At 23.6% G+C, this 19,277-nt stretch overlaps 6 protein-coding genes across 7 annotated transcripts; 1 reads left to right on the forward strand and 5 right to left on the reverse strand.

Moving 5' to 3' along the window:
* Nucleotides 1–21: 21 nt before the first annotated feature.
* On the reverse strand, nt 22–825 carry OCT59_020716 (uncharacterized protein; the record flags this gene model as incomplete). Its single annotated transcript, XM_066149365.1, has 2 exons — nt 22–453; nt 553–825. 2 exons carry the CDS (start codon nt 823–825, stop codon nt 22–24), a joined length of 705 nt encoding a protein of 234 aa, XP_065990276.1.
* A 337-nt stretch (nt 826–1,162) lies between these two features.
* OCT59_020717 (uncharacterized protein) lies at nt 1,163–2,417 on the reverse strand (the record flags this gene model as incomplete). The annotated part of the gene is made up of 4 exons (XM_066149366.1): nt 1,163–1,357; nt 1,431–1,659; nt 1,919–2,099; nt 2,162–2,417. 4 exons carry the CDS (start codon nt 2,415–2,417, stop codon nt 1,163–1,165), a joined length of 861 nt encoding a protein of 286 aa, XP_065990277.1.
* Nucleotides 2,418–8,857: 6,440 nt separating this feature from the next.
* On the reverse strand, nt 8,858–10,063 carry OCT59_020718 (uncharacterized protein; the record flags this gene model as incomplete). The annotated part of the gene is made up of 4 exons (XM_066149367.1): nt 9,866–10,063; nt 9,693–9,801; nt 9,123–9,622; nt 8,858–9,047 (listed from the first exon to the last, which is right to left on the reverse strand). The coding sequence occupies exons 1-4, from the start codon at nt 10,054–10,056 to the stop codon at nt 8,858–8,860; spliced, it is 990 nt and encodes a 329-aa protein (XP_065990278.1). The 5' UTR covers nt 10,057–10,063.
* Nucleotides 10,064–13,404: 3,341 nt separating this feature from the next.
* OCT59_020719 (uncharacterized protein) lies at nt 13,405–14,411 on the forward strand (the record flags this gene model as incomplete). The annotated part of the gene is made up of 4 exons (XM_025332748.2): nt 13,405–13,623; nt 13,685–13,745; nt 13,815–13,990; nt 14,061–14,411. 4 exons carry the CDS (start codon nt 13,405–13,407, stop codon nt 14,409–14,411), a joined length of 807 nt encoding a protein of 268 aa, XP_025167721.1.
* Nucleotides 14,412–14,630: 219 nt separating this feature from the next.
* OCT59_020720 (uncharacterized protein) lies at nt 14,631–15,935 on the reverse strand. Of its 2 annotated transcripts, none has more exons than XM_066149368.1 (6): nt 15,874–15,935; nt 15,739–15,797; nt 15,507–15,613; nt 15,335–15,425; nt 14,950–15,255; nt 14,631–14,831 (listed from the first exon to the last, which is right to left on the reverse strand). In XM_066149368.1, exons 1-6 carry the CDS (start codon nt 15,902–15,904, stop codon nt 14,808–14,810), a joined length of 618 nt encoding a protein of 205 aa, XP_065990279.1. In that variant the 5' UTR covers nt 15,905–15,935; the 3' UTR covers nt 14,631–14,807. The 2 variants fall into 2 exon arrangements, with proteins under 2 accessions (XP_065990279.1, XP_025167722.1); XM_025321878.2 differs by having other exon boundaries at nt 14,634–14,863.
* Nucleotides 15,936–16,001: 66 nt separating this feature from the next.
* On the reverse strand, nt 16,002–18,104 carry OCT59_020721 (uncharacterized protein; the record flags this gene model as incomplete). The annotated part of the gene is made up of 8 exons (XM_025328186.2): nt 16,002–16,590; nt 16,667–16,736; nt 16,816–16,825; nt 16,914–17,034; nt 17,118–17,232; nt 17,303–17,640; nt 17,751–17,807; nt 17,900–18,104. 8 exons carry the CDS (start codon nt 18,102–18,104, stop codon nt 16,226–16,228), a joined length of 1,281 nt encoding a protein of 426 aa, XP_025167723.1. The 3' UTR covers nt 16,002–16,225.
* Nucleotides 18,105–19,277: the final 1,173 nt, after the last annotated feature.

Raw genomic sequence — 19,277 nt, forward strand, 5'->3', positions numbered from 1 at the left:
TACAAGTACAGAATGAAAACTTCAACCACGTTTTCCAAAAAACTCTGTTTTGGTCTCACGTGCACTTTGAGGTAATATTCTTATTTTGTAATTTACAATCATTACAGTACCTTCTTCATCCAATTTTTCTAAATTTGTTCGTACATGAATATTCAAGTATATTTTACGGGCATGATGTGCCATCCATGCTATGAGTTTTTGCTGATATTCATCAAGAATTTCAAAATACTCTTCACTTATTGCTGCTTTTAATTCTTCAAAAAAACTAAAAATACTTTCACATTTTGAACAGGTAACTGGATGATTAAGATTACAGTCTCTAAAGGCATGTCGTATACAATGACTAATACAGGAATTATGAACTGCGATACCAGCTGCTGTAACCTCCAGTTCTTTTGAATATTCTCGACGTATGTATCGACACAATTCTTGTAATTTTGTTAATAAACGTTTCTAATAAGATAAAATATATTAGAATTCATACTTGCAAATTTTAATAAAATTTATTTTTATTTTCAGAGGTTCATCCATAACATGGGCAGAAATAATTACTCCAATATCTCCAAATACCATATAACCACAGTCATTACATGTAGAACATAATCCACCTAAATTTTCTCGGTACACATATTGACCACCTTCAAGACATATCATAAAAGATGTATGACGCATACCATTAGGATACTCTTCTGCAAATCTTTCCCATAATGCTTTTTTCGTGTCTTGTAAGTATTTGATTGGTTTTCCTGATTTTGCATCAGTTTTGTATGAACTCATATTGACAAATTCTTTATCATTTAAAAATCTGTCAATTTGTTCAAGCATTTCAGGTGTAAACCTTCTTCGGCAAATTATTGGTTTTACAAGTAGGGGTATCCATAACCATTGATACGTGCATGCTTGCGAGATTCTACAATAGTATGCGAACCAACCTGTATATATTTATTATAAAAACAATATAAAATTTTACATTATTGTATCAGTAATAATTTTTTGCAAATTTTTCATTGTCTTTTTTACGTCTAGTTTATTTACATAATTTTAAAAATAAAAGAATAAATAATTCAAGAACGTGTACATTAAAATTTTACATATAAAGCAAAACTATAAAATATTACATTCAAATTTTGTTTTAGTTCTCCATAGGTAAACTCATTGGAAATTATAGAAAGTATACGTCTTTTTCCATCAGGAGTTTTTTTGTTGTTAGCAAGTGTGCACGTTCAAAACACATCCAAAATGTATGTGTTGCGTTTGGCATATTCTTTGGAATACTAGTAAGAAAACCACTTTTATATAAAGCAGCAAATGCTACCTTGTCTGCTTTTTCATTTGGTGATTTTGTCCATAATTGACGCTAATAAAAAAATATTTATTTTAGTGTTTGAAGATAAAAAAAATAACAATAAAAATATCACAAATTTACTGACCTTTGATTCTTCAGATAACCAAGGAGTTATATTTGTTGCACCAACTGCTTTTAGCATGGTTTGCCACGCACTTAATTCACGTTCACTAAATTCATATCCTTTTGGATATATAGCATGCAAAGCAGGTTCTAATTCAATTATTGGATTTTCAGTTTTAACCCAACTTGTAAAAAAATATTTCCAATTAGCATTTGCCAGAGTTCTTCTTTTTACATGATAATCAAATAACCTTTCTAAAATATATTCATCATTTCAGTCATTAAGAGTGCATTGAGTTCGATGCTGCTGAATTAGATTTTTTGTAATTGGATTATCGAAGACCATAAAGTTGTGTGCCGGTAAATTTTTTCAGTTGTCCTGTTTTTTCCCACACTTCATCTGGCGTTGCGCCTTTAAATTATTTTATTAAAGCAGATTCTCGGTAAATTTCAACAATGCATTTTTTTTTCTCAATCCATGATACAAAAATTGACTGCTTTCTTTCATACATATGAAGAAGGGATGATTGAAAACCTGAACCTGCATAACGCCATTTTTCGCGTGAAGAAGTCCCTATACCATAAATAAAAATTATACAATTTTCTACATTAACAGTAACGGGAATATGTTGAATATCTTGTTTTAAAGTTTTAAGGATATTTTTGTCATTCCAACCCATTGCTTGATACCCTGAATAGCGTGTTGAAGTATTGAAACAGTTTTTATAAGCTGTAGAAATAGCCTTTATATACTTGGCTCTGTAACAACATGTAAACCACTTTGACAACAATACATTGGCATTAATTTGTTATTACCAGAACCAGTTTGTATAGTTAAAATGAAATCTACTTTGTTAAGACAAACTTTAGTCTGTTGTCCCAGCCTAATCGGAAATAAAGTTTCATTTTCGTTTGAAATTATCCACCAATAAAAAGAATAAGGTCCATAGTGAAGTTCAGGAACTATAGTTCCTGGTTTTATTAAAGTAACGCGTAAAGTTGGAGCCATTATGACAGTTTTTAAAGGTTGTCAACGAGAGATTTAAATTTATTACAACTGGTTATAATGTATCTTATCCCCAAATTTACTATACACAACTCATATGATCTGATGCCGATCATTCGCGGATCACGACTTAAATTAAATAATAAAAATTCTTTTTCATTTATTTCTCTGTTTTTGAAAATGCTATATCAAAAAAAAATATTTTCTTTATTTTCTTATTGTTGCTTTATATTAAAAAATTTTTATTATAACATATTTTAGTATTTATAAGATAAAAAAATATTTATTTATATTACTTCAATAAATCAAGAAATATAAGCTATGTGTATAACGTGTTAAATCAACAAACAATTATATTTGATACTATAAATAAACTTTAGTCAATATACTATAAAAAATATCTAAAATTAAAATATGTTATAGTCATATATAACCATACATATCCGCCAATTCATGGAATTAGCCAAAATTAAGATTTTTATAAAGATTTGTACATTTTAACAAAAATTATGTTTCACAAGCTTAAATTATATGTTTTACATAATCAGATGATCTAAATCTATCAAAAAATAAAAAAAAATTTTTAACATTTATTCAAAAATAACAATAGCAACTACTTTCTTTTTAAATCACTTTTCAATCACTTTTTAATCAGATTTTTATTAGGTGACTTAGAAAAGTTTATAGGCATATATAGCAGGTTTTTTTTAATCAGTAAGTAAGAAAAAATATTAATAATTTATATTAATAAGAAAAATCTTTTTTCATTTATTTTTAACCTTAGTTCCTTCTTTTTTTTAATAAAAATATACAAAATAAAAATGTGAGTTATAATTTAGAGTTTTTGAGATGTTTTTTTTTTGTTTTTTACTATACTGATTTTATTCTACTTGTTAATTACTTTTTAAAATTGATTTTATTAATTTATTCAATTTAAAACAGAAATAGCAAATAAAACCTTGTTAAGTAAAGTAAAAAGAGCTCAATAATACCTGTAAAGATCATCTTTTGGTAAAAATTATAATTTTAAAAATTTTTGTGTCAGAGTTTTATTCAATTAACAAAATCGTTAATATCTCGGCGTACATGCATGCTAAACACATATATTTATATTCATATGAAAGCCCAGAACCTACTCTACCTGAACGAAAAAAGATCATTCAGATCGAATTACTAGATGTGAAGATATTAATGATCAAAGTCAAAAGTTAAAAATAAATATATTGAACGTAATTATTCAGCAATTTGTGATTCAATTCATGCGATATTTGGTTTATGGATAGCTCTTGATTACCTCTTTCTAATGAATATAAATTCATTTGTCTAGCATACATACACGTTAAGTTATTCAATATTTTGTCATGACAATTATATTTAAATTTTTTAATTTTAATGATATTATTAAAAAAAATCAAAAAATAATATAATTAAATCAATTTTATTTATGTCAGCTGGTGTGAATCTATCATTTTCATGTAACTTGTATTTTGCATTTGCTTAATAAAGTTAGTTTTTTGAATATAAAAACTTAATTCTATAAATCAGCCCATATGATAATAATAAATAATATTTAACAGTATTATCGCCATTTTCAATTTGGTTGAAACTGTGGCTTGTCGATCAATTATAATAAAAAGACTGAAAACTCGTAATTTTGTGAAACTGTACTAATAAAGCATCACGTTTCACATATGAACATATAAAATATTTTGATTGACGCATCATGCTAAGCCACTCCTGTATTATTTTTATTGTTTTTTTTTTATTTTCATAATGTTTTAATGGGAGATTACTAGCGATTCAACTCCAATTAAATATATTAAATGGGAGTATAATAGCAGTCCCTCCCTGAAAACTGTAACTTCACACTAAATATTATTGTTTTTTTTTTTATTTAACTGGAGTATTTAACTGAAAATACTTATTAAATAATAATAAAGTACTTGCCAGTATTTTAGATTGCAAAGTTTAACATTATTTTAAAGGTAAACTAAGTTTATTATTATTATATTGGTAATATTAGCAAGTAATAATTACTGATTTTTATTTTTATTCATTTTATTATAGACCTTGTTGGATAAACAAGATATTTTTATATACAGCTAGAGATAAATATTTATATCTATAGATAAATGTGGTAGTGCTTTTAAGTTAGGACAATTTTTGGATTATGATTAGAAAAAGATTTGTTTCTTTCAAAAATTAAAAAATCATTTAAATTACAAATTAACAGAAAACTAAGATTTTGATTTTTTTTTTAAAAAAAAATCATTATAATTATATAAACTTTAAATCTTTAAATAAAAAATTATTCAAATCAAATTACAGATAATCGAAATATTATAAAGTAGTAATTATTGTTTTTAAATGGTTGGTGAAATTTTCTAATTATTGTAAGGTTGCAAAAGGCATAATATTAAAATTTTTTTTTTTGAACGTTTAAATGCAAAAAATAATTTTTTTATTCAGTAAATTATTATGTGTTTAAATTTCATTGGCTGATCATTGTTGATCAACATGTGACATAAGTGTTTTCAGTATTTTATTATTTTTATTTATAATTTAATCAGTTTCAACTAAATCGAAAATAGCGATAAAATAATAAATAATTTTTTAATATTTATGATTTCTTAAGGATATATTATAAATAAAATAATTAAAATTCTAAATATTTCTAATTTTGGTTTTATTTTAGCTTTTTTTAATTGATTAAAATTGTTTTTATACAATAATTTGTTATTATTTAGTAATTAAAAAAAAATGATATATACTATAACTCATTAGAATCCTTTTATTAAAAGTTTTTGAATAATATCAAAATTTTTTTTAATATTAATAAATAGCAAATTGCTGTAACATTATTTATTAATATTAAAATAATAATTTTAATATTATTTGAAAGTCCTTAATAAAAGAATTCTAATGAATTATAGTATAAATTATTTTTTTATAATTATACCAGTTAAATAATAACAAATTGGAAATCAATTAAATATCTGAATAATATTAGAGTGATATTTCTAATTTGTTATCATTAGTAAATATTCAGCATTTATTAAATGACTTTAGACATTTAAATTCTCTTTTAGAAGATACTTTTTAGTTTTTAATTATTATTTAGTATACAATTCAATATGCTCAAATAATATATAAATGTATATACTAATTGATAATAAATTAATTATTTATTAAATACTTACTGGTCAAATATTTACTATTTGATATATTAATATACTAATTAATAACTTTTTGATTAAATACTAATATACCAATTGATAACTTTTCAATTAATTTATAATAAGAAGAAATCTTCTGATTGCTATACATCTTTATTTAAAATATTATAAAATTAAAAATATTAATAATAAAAATTATTTATATTATTTAATAATTTCATATATAGGCTCTGTAATAAAAAGAGGGAAAACTACCTAAAAAATTTAATTTATATTTATATACTAAAAATACTCCAAATATTATAATTTGTTCAAAATTAATATTTAATATTAACTAAAAAAATTTTTTTTTAGCAGTTTTTTCTCTTTCTATTGCAAAGAGCCTATATATTTACTAATACTATTATTATATTCTTATACTTTTGAAACTTTTCTAAAATTTGGTAAAAAAAGTTTTGAAATAAAATTTTTTAAAACTTGCCATTACTGATTCAAATTCAAAAAAACTAATAATACCTAAAAAAACAAAGAAAAAAAAAATTAAATATTTTTTTAATTAAAAAAAGTTTTAAAATAAAACTTTTTTAAATTTGTTATTACTGATGATTCAAATTCAAAAAACTGATAATATTTAAAAAATAAAGAAAAAAAATTTAAATATTTTTTTAATTAAAAAAATTTCAAAATAAAACTTTTTAAACTTATTATCATTAATCTAAATCTAAAGATCAGAACTAATAATACCTAAAAAAACAGAGAAAAAAAATTAAATATAATATTTTTTTTAAAAAAAAAAATATTAAAAGTTTCAAAATTTTTAAAACATACAGATTTAAAATTTATATTGAAATCTAAGATTATTTCTAAAAAAAATTGAAAATAGAATTAGTTATATTTACTAATATTTCAATTTATCCTTTTTTTAAATATATACTTTTTAAGGTATTTTGTTAATCCTAAAATATTTTAAGGATTCTATAATAAAAAAAAAAGAAAATGGAATATTAGTAAATGAAACTAATGTCTATAATTTAAAAAAAAAATAACTCTTTTTTTTTATTACCTTTTGAGACATTTTATTATTTCTAAAATATTTTAAGAGTCCTATAATAAAAAAAAATAGAATAATAGTAAATAATACTAATATTCATAATTTAAAAAAAAACACCTCTCTTTATTTATCTTTTGAGATGTTTTATTAGTTTTAAAATAATTTAAAAGTCCAATATAATGAATAATATATAAATTAATTTGATACAAATTAAATTACAAAAATTGCAATAATAATCGATTTAAATACCTTCTGTTTTACTATTATCACCTTTTAGGCATTTTTCTACAATGAACCAATTACTTATAATTCAAGCAATGCATTATTTGACTGGAAAAGTCTTGGATTAATATTACTATATTAAATAGCTGTAATGATTAAGCCTTTATAAAAACAAAAGAAAAAAAAAGGTTTAAAAGAGCATAATTAGATTTATACAGAATAATTGCCAAAAATTTAGAAATTGGCAAATTTTCTGTTTCATATATTATAAAACATTTTTATAAATATGATTATATGAAAGATCTTTCTTCACTTACAGAATGATCATAGCTTTTGATTACTAATGATGTAAAATCTGGTATTTTAATCTCAAATGGAATTATAGTTAAATTTCCCTCTAATTAAAGATTTATTGCAAAAGTATTTTTTTTTTTTTACATTTAACTAGGAGAATTTAAATTTTGACATTATCTTATTATAAAAATCCTAAATTTAAAATTATTTAAAATCAACTGTATACTAAAAATTGTAAAATCTATATATTTTATAGTAATTTTTGATTATAAAAAAAAGAAAATGGAATGTTAGTAAATAACATTAGCATCCATAATTTAAAAGAAATCGCCTCTCTTTATTTACTTTTCAAGATGTTTTATCAATTTCAAAATATCTTAAAAGTCTTATAATAAAAAAAAAGAAAATGGAATATTAGTAAATGATACTAACATTCATAATTTAAAAAAATTTTCCCTCCCTTTTTTATTTTTTTTTTAAGAATTTCATTAGCTGTTTATTATTCATATATGGATTAAAAATTTGAAACATTATTGAGTATAAGTTTCTTGGTATTGGGACATTTCACCAAAAGCCATTTGCTGAAAAATAATCTCTGGCCTGAGTTATTTATAATTCTGCATAATGTTGTCCCTATTTTTTGCAAAATATCCTTTCAGTAAAATGGCTTTCAGCAAAATATACCATAACCAAGTTTCTTACACTATATATTAAAATAATTTGATTTAATAAATATTTTAATTTAATTGCTATTTTTTAAAATTAAATATATATAAATATATTGCACTGAAATTTTTATATAAATCTGAATTATATTAATTTAATATTTTGGTTTTAGATTTTTTTGGTTTTAATATACTGATATTACCTATATAATATATATTCAAAAGTTTTCAAATAATTATTTTTTATAATTTGTATTGAAATTTATGTTAAAAAAAATAATAGAATTTTAAATATCAATTAGCTAATTAGCTTTTTGTAAAAAATTTTCTTTATTTTTATTATACTTTTGATAATAATAAAAACCAATTTTTTTTATAAAACAAATGTATATTTTTAACAGAATACTATTGAGTATAAATTCAATTGTTATTACATTATGAACAAATAATTAATAATTAGTTTTAACCAAAAAATTGAAAATTTTATCCAAAAACAAAAATTTCTAAATCAAAATAAATAAAGTCACTTACCACTTTATTTGAAGAAACATTTACCATGATTTACGAGGTTGCCAAATATTTTTCTATAATTTGCTGATAGATCGCACTTTGGAAAATGTACAATTTTTACTTTTTTAATCCGATTTTTATTAAGTTTTTAAAAATAAGCTTAAAAACTTTTTATTCGGTTAGAATCACCAAAACGAACCTGAAAAATACTGTATATTTCGGCCAGAATTAAAGATCTTAGAGTGACGGACAATCAATTTAAAAAGAACTTGATATTATATAACAGAAAGAAAGAATTCACAGAACTTAATATACTACTAAGAGCAACGTATCACTCTTTTGGTTCTTAATCTATATTATTGCACGTAACTTCTAATTGTAATGTTTAAATATCAACGATTTAGTTCATAATGCTGTCAATTAATTTATTTTTTAATAGACGAGTACATTAAATAAATATGAAAACTTCTAAACTTATTTTTGTAAATTCTTAGATAATCTAAAAATCTATTTTTTTTCTATATTTTACTCATTAATACCTATATATTTTTTCAAAGCTTCATTAACTATATTTTCGGCACTTTGAAAACTTTCTTCCATATATTTAGCAAAAGAAAACTTTTGTTTGGGTATTGAAATTGATAAAGGACTTTTTATTTTATTCGTAATCGGTTCAGAATATGGATTTATTTCAACTTTAATATTTGCTATTGCGCTAAAATTTTTTTTAGAATAAAATTAATAAAATTATGATCAACTTGTTAACATACAAGTAATGCCAAAGAATTACCTTGTGGCCATTGTAGCACAAACAGAAAACGAAGCTAAAGGCTTAGTCTTGTCTTTACCGTCTTTGTTATTTTTGTCATTTTTTTCATTTTTATCGTCTTTATTGTCTTGTTCATTTTCATCGTCTTGTTCATTTTCATCGTCTTGTTCATTTTCATCGTCTTGCTCATTTTCATCGTCTTGTTCATTTTCATCGCCTTGCTCATTAACATCGTCTTGGTCACTTTCATTGTGTTGTTCATTTTCATTATCATTTTCATTTTTATTGTCTTTGTCGTTCTTGTCGTCTTTATCGGTTTTGCCATCTTTATCGTTTTTAACAATTATACCATCTTCAACTTCAGGACATATATGTATAGAAATTGAATTGCCAGCTCTAACTTCACTTTTCATTAGCATATTGTATAATTTTTTCCTTTCTGATTTGTTTCGTGGAAAATCTGGTGAATCTGGTACATGCGCTATGTGAATAAAATATGTATTATCTCCCATTAATGGAACCTAAAAAAAACAAATAAAAAGTTTTTTGTAGAAAGTGAAGAGTATCTGTGGTCAAATATTAGTAACTTACCTTCCATCCTATAAGTAAAAATAGTTTATCACTCAAATTCCCCTGATCAAGTACAAGTTCATAACATAATATTCCAGTTGTTCCACATGTAAATTTACTCCTAAACGCCCTGATATTTGATAAAATTTAGTGCCAATACTTTACTTAGTAATTTTATGAAATTTTCTATTTACCCAACACCCCATTTACCAGGATCGATGCTTAATGTAGGAGCATTAAAACAATCGGTTTCTGACCAATATTCCATATTTTTTAAATGATAATGCATATGAGAATTATTCACCGAAATTGTTAAACCTCTCTTTAATTGGCTACTAATGGTGCTGACTGTCTGAAGAAGCGATGCTGCTGAATCGATTGACATGGTTTTTTCAGGGAAGAAAATATTCTTTTTTGGATGCACACTATTTATAACTGCTAAAGCTGTAACACAAAGTATTTGTGTAATGTTACACGTTTTACACTTGGAAAATAGATTTTTCGATTGCATTTAACTACCGGCAAAAATAGTTACAACTGTATATACCCATTTTTTACCGCAACTTACGAAGTAAATATTCGAACCGGTAATATGAGTATCATTGCTATGTGCAGAAAAGTGATCTTTTTAAAAACAATGGCGAAATGTCATACATAAAATAATGATTTATACGAAAATATAATAATAGTTATACGCATCCTCCCACTTCGATCCGCTTGGATGTCCAATCTCAGATTCCTCTTCAGTCGGTTCTTCCGTCAATCAAATGATTATGGCAATTCGTTCTGTAAAATACAAAAGATTAAGAAATAACTGAGCACTTCAAATTTCAGACTCTTTAACATTACTTTATTATCTTTTATCAAGGCATCAATTTTTGCCGTGTCCAACTTTCTGTATACGCACATGATTGATAAATATAAATTGATTATTAAATTAATAATAAATACTATGGTAATTTCTAGAATCAGGCTTTCTATTATAAATTTTTTTGGTATAATGCTAACTCAAATAAATATATATAGTATTGCATTATATATATACTATAACGGATTTTTTATAAATTTTTTTTTTTAAAAAAAAATATTTTATATATATATGTAATATCAGATTATTAACAAATTTTCTTATAACAAACCTTTTATAAAGTAAGTTATCATTATTACAGATTGAATACTAATTAAATAATTTTTATCAAAATAACAAATTACCTTGTTATTTTTTAAGTAAGATTTCTAGTCAAAAAAAAAGCAGAATGTTCAAAAACTTTAAAATTCTAATTAGGTCATAGTAAAAATTTTTTAAAAGTTATATTATATCCTATACTTAAAATATAATATTCTGGAAAAAAATTTAAATAAAAAAAAAAATAATTATAGAAATATATTAAGAAATATTCTAAGAAATATTTAATAAAAGATGAATTTATTTTTGGCTGAAATTCAGACGTTGTTAAGATCACTGGCCAACTGACAGGAAGACTAGGCCAAATATGGAGTATTGGGATTATGGAATGCTCGCTATCATTCACATATATATTAACCCTTTTTTTTACCTGGTTTTTTTTGTTTAAAATCCTCTTTTTTTCTTGCTGTTTCATAATGGGTTTCGCTAGAATTTCCTTATAGGTGAAGACTAAGAGGAGGGATCTCCTCTAAGAACGAGTATGTGCTCAACGCAGAAAGTGCTCTCATAGCCTAAATTTTGCCTAACAGTATACACGTGGGGTCCTTTTCAGGATAATGATTCTTATTTGTATAATGTATTATGATTTATAAACGCTTTTATTCTAATAAAGGATTTAAATATGCTGCAGCTAAAAAAAAAAAAAAAAGATGAATTTATCTGTCAATATCTTTCTAATAAAGAAAATACATATAGATAAACTTGTAATAAGTAAAAAAGCTGTAAAATCTATTAGAAAAGATCAATAAATTAAATCGTTACAAATAGCATAGGTTGTAAGAAACTAATTATTTTAATTTATAGCATATATAATTTATATGTAGATAAGTATTACTTAAAATCATATTATTATAGAAAAAAGCTAAATGTCTTAAAAAAATCTGTTGAAAAATTTGCCTTAAAAAAATCTGTCTTAGAAAAAATTAATTGAAAAAATAAGAGCAAAATACTAGCAAAATAGCAAATTAATTCTTTTAAATTGCTAAAACATTTTTTCAAATAATTTGTCTTAAATGTTTTGAAAAAATCAAACTTTTTTACTTTTTTACTTTTTTTTTAATAAGTATATCATATATTATATAAGACAAATCATAATTTTTTTTAGAACTTTATTTTAAAATACCTAAAATATAAATACTTTTTCTTAATGAACTCTACCTTAAAAAATGATCCAATAAAATTTCTGCTTTAAGATGCTTAAAAATTATTATACTCACTTATTATTTTAAACTATAAATGGATTTTAGAAATATTTACAATATTTTAAAAATATATTTTATAAATATTACAAATAAATATAATTATTATTTATTAAAAATGGAATATAATGGGCTAATGGCATATTTATTAGTTAAATTAGACTATTATAATAATAATCTTTTTTAATATAATTATATTAAAGAAATTCAAGCAACTTTTATATATATAAATCCATTATTTATAAATAAAATTTATAAAATGCAAAATTACAAATAACTTCTAATTTAATAATTAAATTTTAATAAAATTTAAAAAATTTAACAATTATTAGATTTATCTCAATAAGATAAATTGAATAGTGCTTTTTACAATATAGAATTCTAAATATTTTTAAAACAAGTTATAAGTTACACTTTTAGTAAAATTAGTAAAATAGCCTATTTTTTAAAAAGTTAAAAATTAGTATTATGCAATTTTTTTGGATTTTGTAGTTCTTATTAAACTTTACAATTAAAAAAAGTTTATCAAAATTGGATTACTGAATGCTGAGAAAGTTGCAAAAAAAGATGAATTTAACCAAAAGTTCATTATAATTTTATATATTAGATATTTGAATTCTATTATATTATATATTATCTATTATAAATCATATAATTAATTGTATTTTTAGCATATATTTAAGCAAACTTTTTTTAAATACTTTTATAAATAAAATTATTAGTTTTTTTTTTAAAACAAAAAATTTAAATTTTAATAAATTACATAATATGGTAAAATTATTACAAGTGAATTTTACTCCTAGTAAGCATTAAAATCATTCTATATATATATATATAAAAAATAGATTTTAGCAAAGTAAATTTCAATGAAATGTACTTACTTACCATCTTAATTTAAATATTTGCAATTTACTTATTTGTTTTATTTGTTTATTTATTCAATTAAAGCCAATTATTTAGACATCATTTTTAATAATTGATTAAATGAATAGTTGCTATAAAATAATAATTAATGAAAATTTTTGATAGGCCAGTATAAAGAAAAATAGCAAAAAAAGAAAGAAGGTATAATTAAAAAATCCTTAAAAGAGAAAAATAATAATTAGATAATGTAAATATTGTTCTACCAAGTTTTTCTTTGTCCTTTGATATTAAATATTCCAAAAAATAGATGATATTATTGCGCCATGATGAAATTTTTTAACCCGTTTTTGTAGTATTATATTTTATCGATTGAAAAATATCAAGTTTTGGTGGCTTTGAAACTTTAATAAACAGCGAAACGTGGAAAAAATGCACAGCCCTAATTGCTATTTTGCTGAAAATCGATCCTTTAAAAATTAGTTTAATGGATTTAATGGATTTTAATAAAAGTTGGTATGATAATTTCTCTATTGAGAATGGAATATTAGATATACCATACGAACAAATTAATAAAGAACGAACAAGAATAGGATTTGGTAAATACGGCATCGTTTATAAAACCACATGTAATTTGTTTGGAGACATAGCTGTTAAAGAATTTTATATCAATGATCAAGAATATATCGAGAATTTCATTAATGAGGTATGTAAATTATTATTTTTTTTTTTGAAATTCTAAATTTGAATCGAATTCATTTTTTTAGGTGAGAATTCACAATCTCGCGCGACATAAAAGAATAATTCAATTTTATGGAATAAGTCGAGGTTAGTTAAAAATTTTTTTTTCTTAATAAGGTCACTTCAATTAATTAATTTTATATATTTATCTCCAAGACGCGGAAAAAAAATTATATTATATTGTGATGGAATATGCGAATCATGGAACATTACGCGATTTCCTAAGCAAGAGAAATTCAATGGATTTAAAAGAAAGAATTCGTCTTGTAACTCAAATATCTGAAGGACTTTCTTACCTTCACAATAAATTAAATATTTCTCACCAAGATCTGGTAAATATTAAAAATTATGTGCCAATTCATACATTTACAGATTTATTCACACTTTTATTATATAAAACAGCACACGAAAAATATCCTTGTAAAAAATGGGAACATTAAAATATCAGATTTTGGAAAATCCAAATGCTTCAAGCACATAAATAATTTTAGTTCAAATAAAATATTTAATAGCTCATCATTCACTTTGTATAAAGTATCTGATATTCATAGTTTAGGTGTTATTATATTAGAACTTTCTAATTATCGTAAAACATTACATAAAGAACAACTCTCAAGTAAAATATGTTTAAAGGAAGATCGTTTGGAAATACGCGAAAAATCAAGGATGATTTCAAATTTACAATTGAAACCACTTGAACCAGTTTACTTAAACAATGACAAGAAAAGTTACATCTATTCTTACGATTTTTAAAGTATTGAAAAAAATGTGTGTAGGTCACGTGAAATTTATTGAAAATTTTTATAAATTAATAAATATATAGAATTGAAATTGATTTACGTAATTATAATTTACGTTAAAAAAGTACTTCAAATTGCTCGTTGAGAGTCCTAACCAATTAAACATTTGAGGGCGCTCTGCCGTAAGTATATTGACAATTTTGATTTAGATCGGGAATATATTTTGAAAATGCCAAGAAAAAATGTGAATGCATAAATGCACCGATTAACTTTATTTATATTGAGTAACCTGTTCGCATAAAGCAGAAAGAAAATTTTTAGATGGGCGACTGATCTTCGATCTTAGGCGTAATGCGATTAACCCTTTTAATATCTAAACTATACTTCAATCACCTGATTTGTCGTTTTATCATAATAGTGAGTAGGTATTAATCTAAATATAGCGAGTTTGAACATCAATTGTTTCTAAAAATAAAAATAAAAAAATAGATGTATTTTATTTGAATGAAAATAATTATGTAAATTTTTTTTTAATAATTTAAGCAACTTACCAACATATGAGCTTGCTCAACTGTAAGTTGATCACCATATTTACAAATCGTATGATCTTGATCTAAAACCAAAAAACCTTGCTCCAGCCTAATAGACATTCCTAAACTTTCCAATATTGGTTTCTGAGTAGGTATTACATATTCACCAGTATTATGATATCTTATTTTTCCGGCTGGAATAACTATATCTTGATCAACAAGTCCTCCAGCTCTAGCATAATCATCAAATTGCGTCTTTGAAAAATAAGAACGAACGTCATCTACTTGTTCGTTCGTAAACAAGATTCCTGCATTACCGACCAATTCCTTTTATAAGGAAAATTGTTTTAATTTAACATAAAATTTTATCGTATAAACTAAAGGTTCTTTTAAAAATTAAATTTACTTGTGAAAATTTGGATAAATTCAACTCCTGTTCTTCCTGTTCATCTCTACCCAATGCTTTTATAATGATCTTATTCTTGGTGAAGAACAGTCTTTTTTGCAAATTAAAAATTAATATTAATTTATAAACAATAATTAAAATAACGAACTCCTATATAAAATTATTAACTTACTTTCCCTTATCTTTCCAATCTGCTCGAATTTGTTGTAAATATGTGTTTCTCATATCCTCAGGTACTATCCTCCATATATATGTATATTGGGATAAACATTCTTGAATCTATTTAAATTTAAGTAAACATTTGTGGAAATAAAAATTTTATGAGAAAGAAGTTGCGATGAGTAAATATGGTTAATCGAATTTATTTTGTAAAAAAAAAAAAATATTAATATCAGACAACAAACATTAGCGATAGCTTTAGTTTTAGCCTCACGAGTTTTCTTTTGAGTCTCAGTTAAATAAACTGTTAAAACAATAGTTGGTTTAATCAACTGAAGTTTTACCTGTCTATTAACAAAAATATAAATTTTGATATTTACTGTTCTGTTTCTTTCTTCTTGATTTCGGCATTATGTGAATTAGATGAAAAAAATTTTTTTATAGTTACAGTTTTTTTTTTGACAATTAGATGTTACAGTGTTGTTACACAGTTTGCGAAATATCATTTGGTATAAACGTCACCACTACAGATTTTGTGTAATGGAATCAAAATTTATTTTATAGCTTAAAAATATTAAATTAAATGATACAACTATATGATAACTTAAAAAGAAATGTGGAAAATTAGCATGCATATTATGATGTTTAATAAAATGTCTTGTTTTTTTTTAAAAAAAAACGAAGTTTTATAAAGACGCGAAATTTCGCAAGAAAAACGCATCAAATTATATTCTAATCTAGGAAAGGATTAAATTTCTTTCCACCTCTTCTATTAGAATTAGAATGAGAACCCAAATCGTCAGTTGTTTCGTCTTTTCCGCTTTCACCTTCAAATATTTCTCGTTCAACGTCTTTTTCAACATTTTCAGCTTCCTCTATATCCTTTTCACCTTTAATCACTTTCATATAATCAATATCACAAACATGTTGACTTAAAAATTGTTCCAAATAATTTATTCTCTCCGTTATAGTTTCGTCAATACTTGGCAATTCTAAAAGTGGGATTGATTTTGGATACTGTTTGTGAAGTTCGTTTTTAACTCGTCTTCGAATACAACAGGTTTGAAATATTCCCCATGGACGAATTGGCGAGAACCCTATGAAATTATAAAGAGAAGGAATTTTGTTAAATAAATAAAATAAATTATAAAATATCAAGAATATGAAACTTACCAAAAATTAAAACATAAAGTCCTGCTAAGATTCCATAAAATCCAGCAAGCATACTCATTGAATCCAAAATCTACAAATGAAAAAAGACATCAGCAACATACACAAAAACCTTCATTAAACTTAAATTTAAGTAAATTAAAAATACTTACTCGGCGCGTTCTAATTTTGTCATTTGTTATTTTTGATAAATATGCATTAGTATTTGATATTTATGTTTAAATAAAGAATTAGTTAAATGATTTTTTACCTAGATTCAGTTTCAACTTCTTGAAACCAATTCAAAGTTCCGATGAAAAGATTTGCATATTTCTGTTGACCCGTTATAGGCTGACCAGCGAATTCTATCATATCAGGTGCTGTAACCGATTCTAAATAAATTCGAGATTATGTTTAATTCTTTTGTTTCCTTTTTTTTAACAAAAAAATTATAAATAAATAATTATATTCTAACCGTATTTAGAAGTTAGGTAAGGTTCTTCGAAATATGTTGGCGGAAACCCCAAAACACTAAAAAAATTTGTAATCATTTTTTTCTTTATATGCCTATTTATAAACATCCAATTAATCTAATAAAAATAAAATATTAGCAATTAATTATAAAAAATTTCTTTTTTCTTTAAAAAAAAAATATCTTACTTGTTGAAATCCAATAACGTGATAATTTAATTCATCCAACTTGGCATAAAAATTTGGATCCAATTTTAATGCTTGATCATGAACCCTTTGTGGTACAGTACGAGGATTAAAATCAGAATCATGAACTTTTACAAACATTCCCGCATCATTTTCTCTTAAATATCTTGGATCATCAATATTTATTGTAAAGTAAACCCCATATAACTTTTCAGACATGTTAAATTTTAGTCGACCGTCAATTGAAGTAAACCAACCATGCCATCGTTGATCCTCAGAATTTTGATCACATGATGGTTGTGTGACCAAATCTTCGTCACATGGTGTTGGTGTCTTTCCATCTAAACAGGAAGAAGTTTTTCGTTAGAAGAAAGACCAAAAAATTTTATGGAACCATTTTGCGTGATACGAAAGAAACAACAAATTACAAAAGAAAAATAAAAATACTTACCTAGATATCGAACTTCACACGTAATATTAAAATGATAATTAAACGTAATCTCCACATCTTTTTTTAAAATCATTTAGTAATTAGAAATGGAAATTTCTTTGGGTATTAAACTTACAAAAAAACCGGTAATAAATCAGCAATCGATTTACCTGGGACAGGTATTATTTCTGCTGGTTGTAATTGACTCATCATAATACCTTTATCTAATGCAATCAATGCTGTCAAAATAGCAAAATAACCTCCTAATATAGCCACAAGAATAAATAATGCAGTTGCCCTTGCTGATACTAATACAACAGGTTCCGTTTTTCGATATTTTCGAATGATGTCTTGGATTTCATTAATAAATTCCATATTTACTTAATAATTTTAAAATCGGATTTTTTGAGAGTAATTTCTAAATGATAATTTCATAAAATAAAATGACTAATAAACCGCTCTTAAAGGAACTGTAACAAGTTGAAAGCAACAAGAGAGAGGCGGTGAAAAATTCTTGTGATAGTAGTAAGCAACTATATATCAAGGATTTACATAATGCAAAATATGCAGCATAAATTAAAATAGTATATTTGACAACGTATAAGCGATTATTACTATTTTTAAATATTTATTTTTTGTAACATGGCGCTTTCCATATTTGCATTGACACAGATCAATCTTCAATGCAATATTGTGTAAATTCTAATGCTTCATATAGTAATGTAGTTTAGCACACTTTTTCTATATCGGAAATTACCTCTTTTAACCACCGCACTTACCTTTTATATATATCTTTTAATAAAATTATTTATCAATGATATTTTTGCGAACCGAAACTAAAATCTTGGCGTTCATTCGTCCAGAACTTTGTCCTATGCTGATTTATTTACAAAAGAATTTTGTACAGGTTGTAATGTACCACGATGCTAATAATATCATTTAAAAATTCTTTATTTGGTTAATTATGAAGGATTGGCGCTTGCTAAAATTATTATTTTTTTAGTCAGTTTAATCATCTTAAAATTTCCACAATACTTAATATTTATAAATTTCTTAGGTGCGATGAAATCATTTTTTTTTTTAGTGAAAAATCTTAATTAATAATAGATAAAAAATCTTTAAATCGAAAATCTATTTATTTATGACGGATTATTTCTATTATTTTAAATTTTAGTAATTTCGAATCAACGAAAGTGTGTCTCAAATTCTCAATGGTCTCCATTGATCTACAAGACTTCAATGAAATATTATTTGGTTAAAATAAATTAATTTGTGTTATTCTCAATGTTGTTCTTTTTACTTTTGAGAATAAATAGATTTTAAAAGGAGTTTTTTTTTTACTTAGATAGCATAACTATTATTTTACGCGATTAATGAAAAAAATTTAAGCGAAGAATAACTGGCGCAAAGTTGTTAATAATAATACTATTTATTATTTCCTTATTTAATCAAGTTCATAATTATAATAATAATTTTTACTAACCATAATTGTGCAGTATTACACAACATAAATTCTATTTTATAACTTTTTATATTTCATTCATTGTT

This window comes from Rhizophagus irregularis, chromosome 3 (assembly GCF_026210795.1).
Source record: "Rhizophagus irregularis chromosome 3, complete sequence".
Classification (NCBI taxonomy): domain Eukaryota; kingdom Fungi; phylum Glomeromycota; class Glomeromycetes; order Glomerales; family Glomeraceae; genus Rhizophagus; species Rhizophagus irregularis.

What these genes read in the sequence shown, in the direction of transcription:
- OCT59_020720 (XM_025321878.2), bottom strand. Translation starts at nt 15,904, where the DNA reads ATGCCGAAATCAAGAAGAAAGAAACAGAACA. An exon ending in AAGAAGAAAGAAACAGAACA is followed by an intron (nt 15,798 to 15,873) that starts GTAAATATCAAA and finishes TTGTTTTAACAG; the next exon opens with TTTATTTAACTGAGACTCAA. An exon ending in TTGAGCAAGCTCATATGTTG is followed by an intron (nt 14,864 to 14,949) that starts GTAAGTTGCTTA and finishes TTTTATTTTTAG; the next exon opens with AAACAATTGATGTTCAAACT.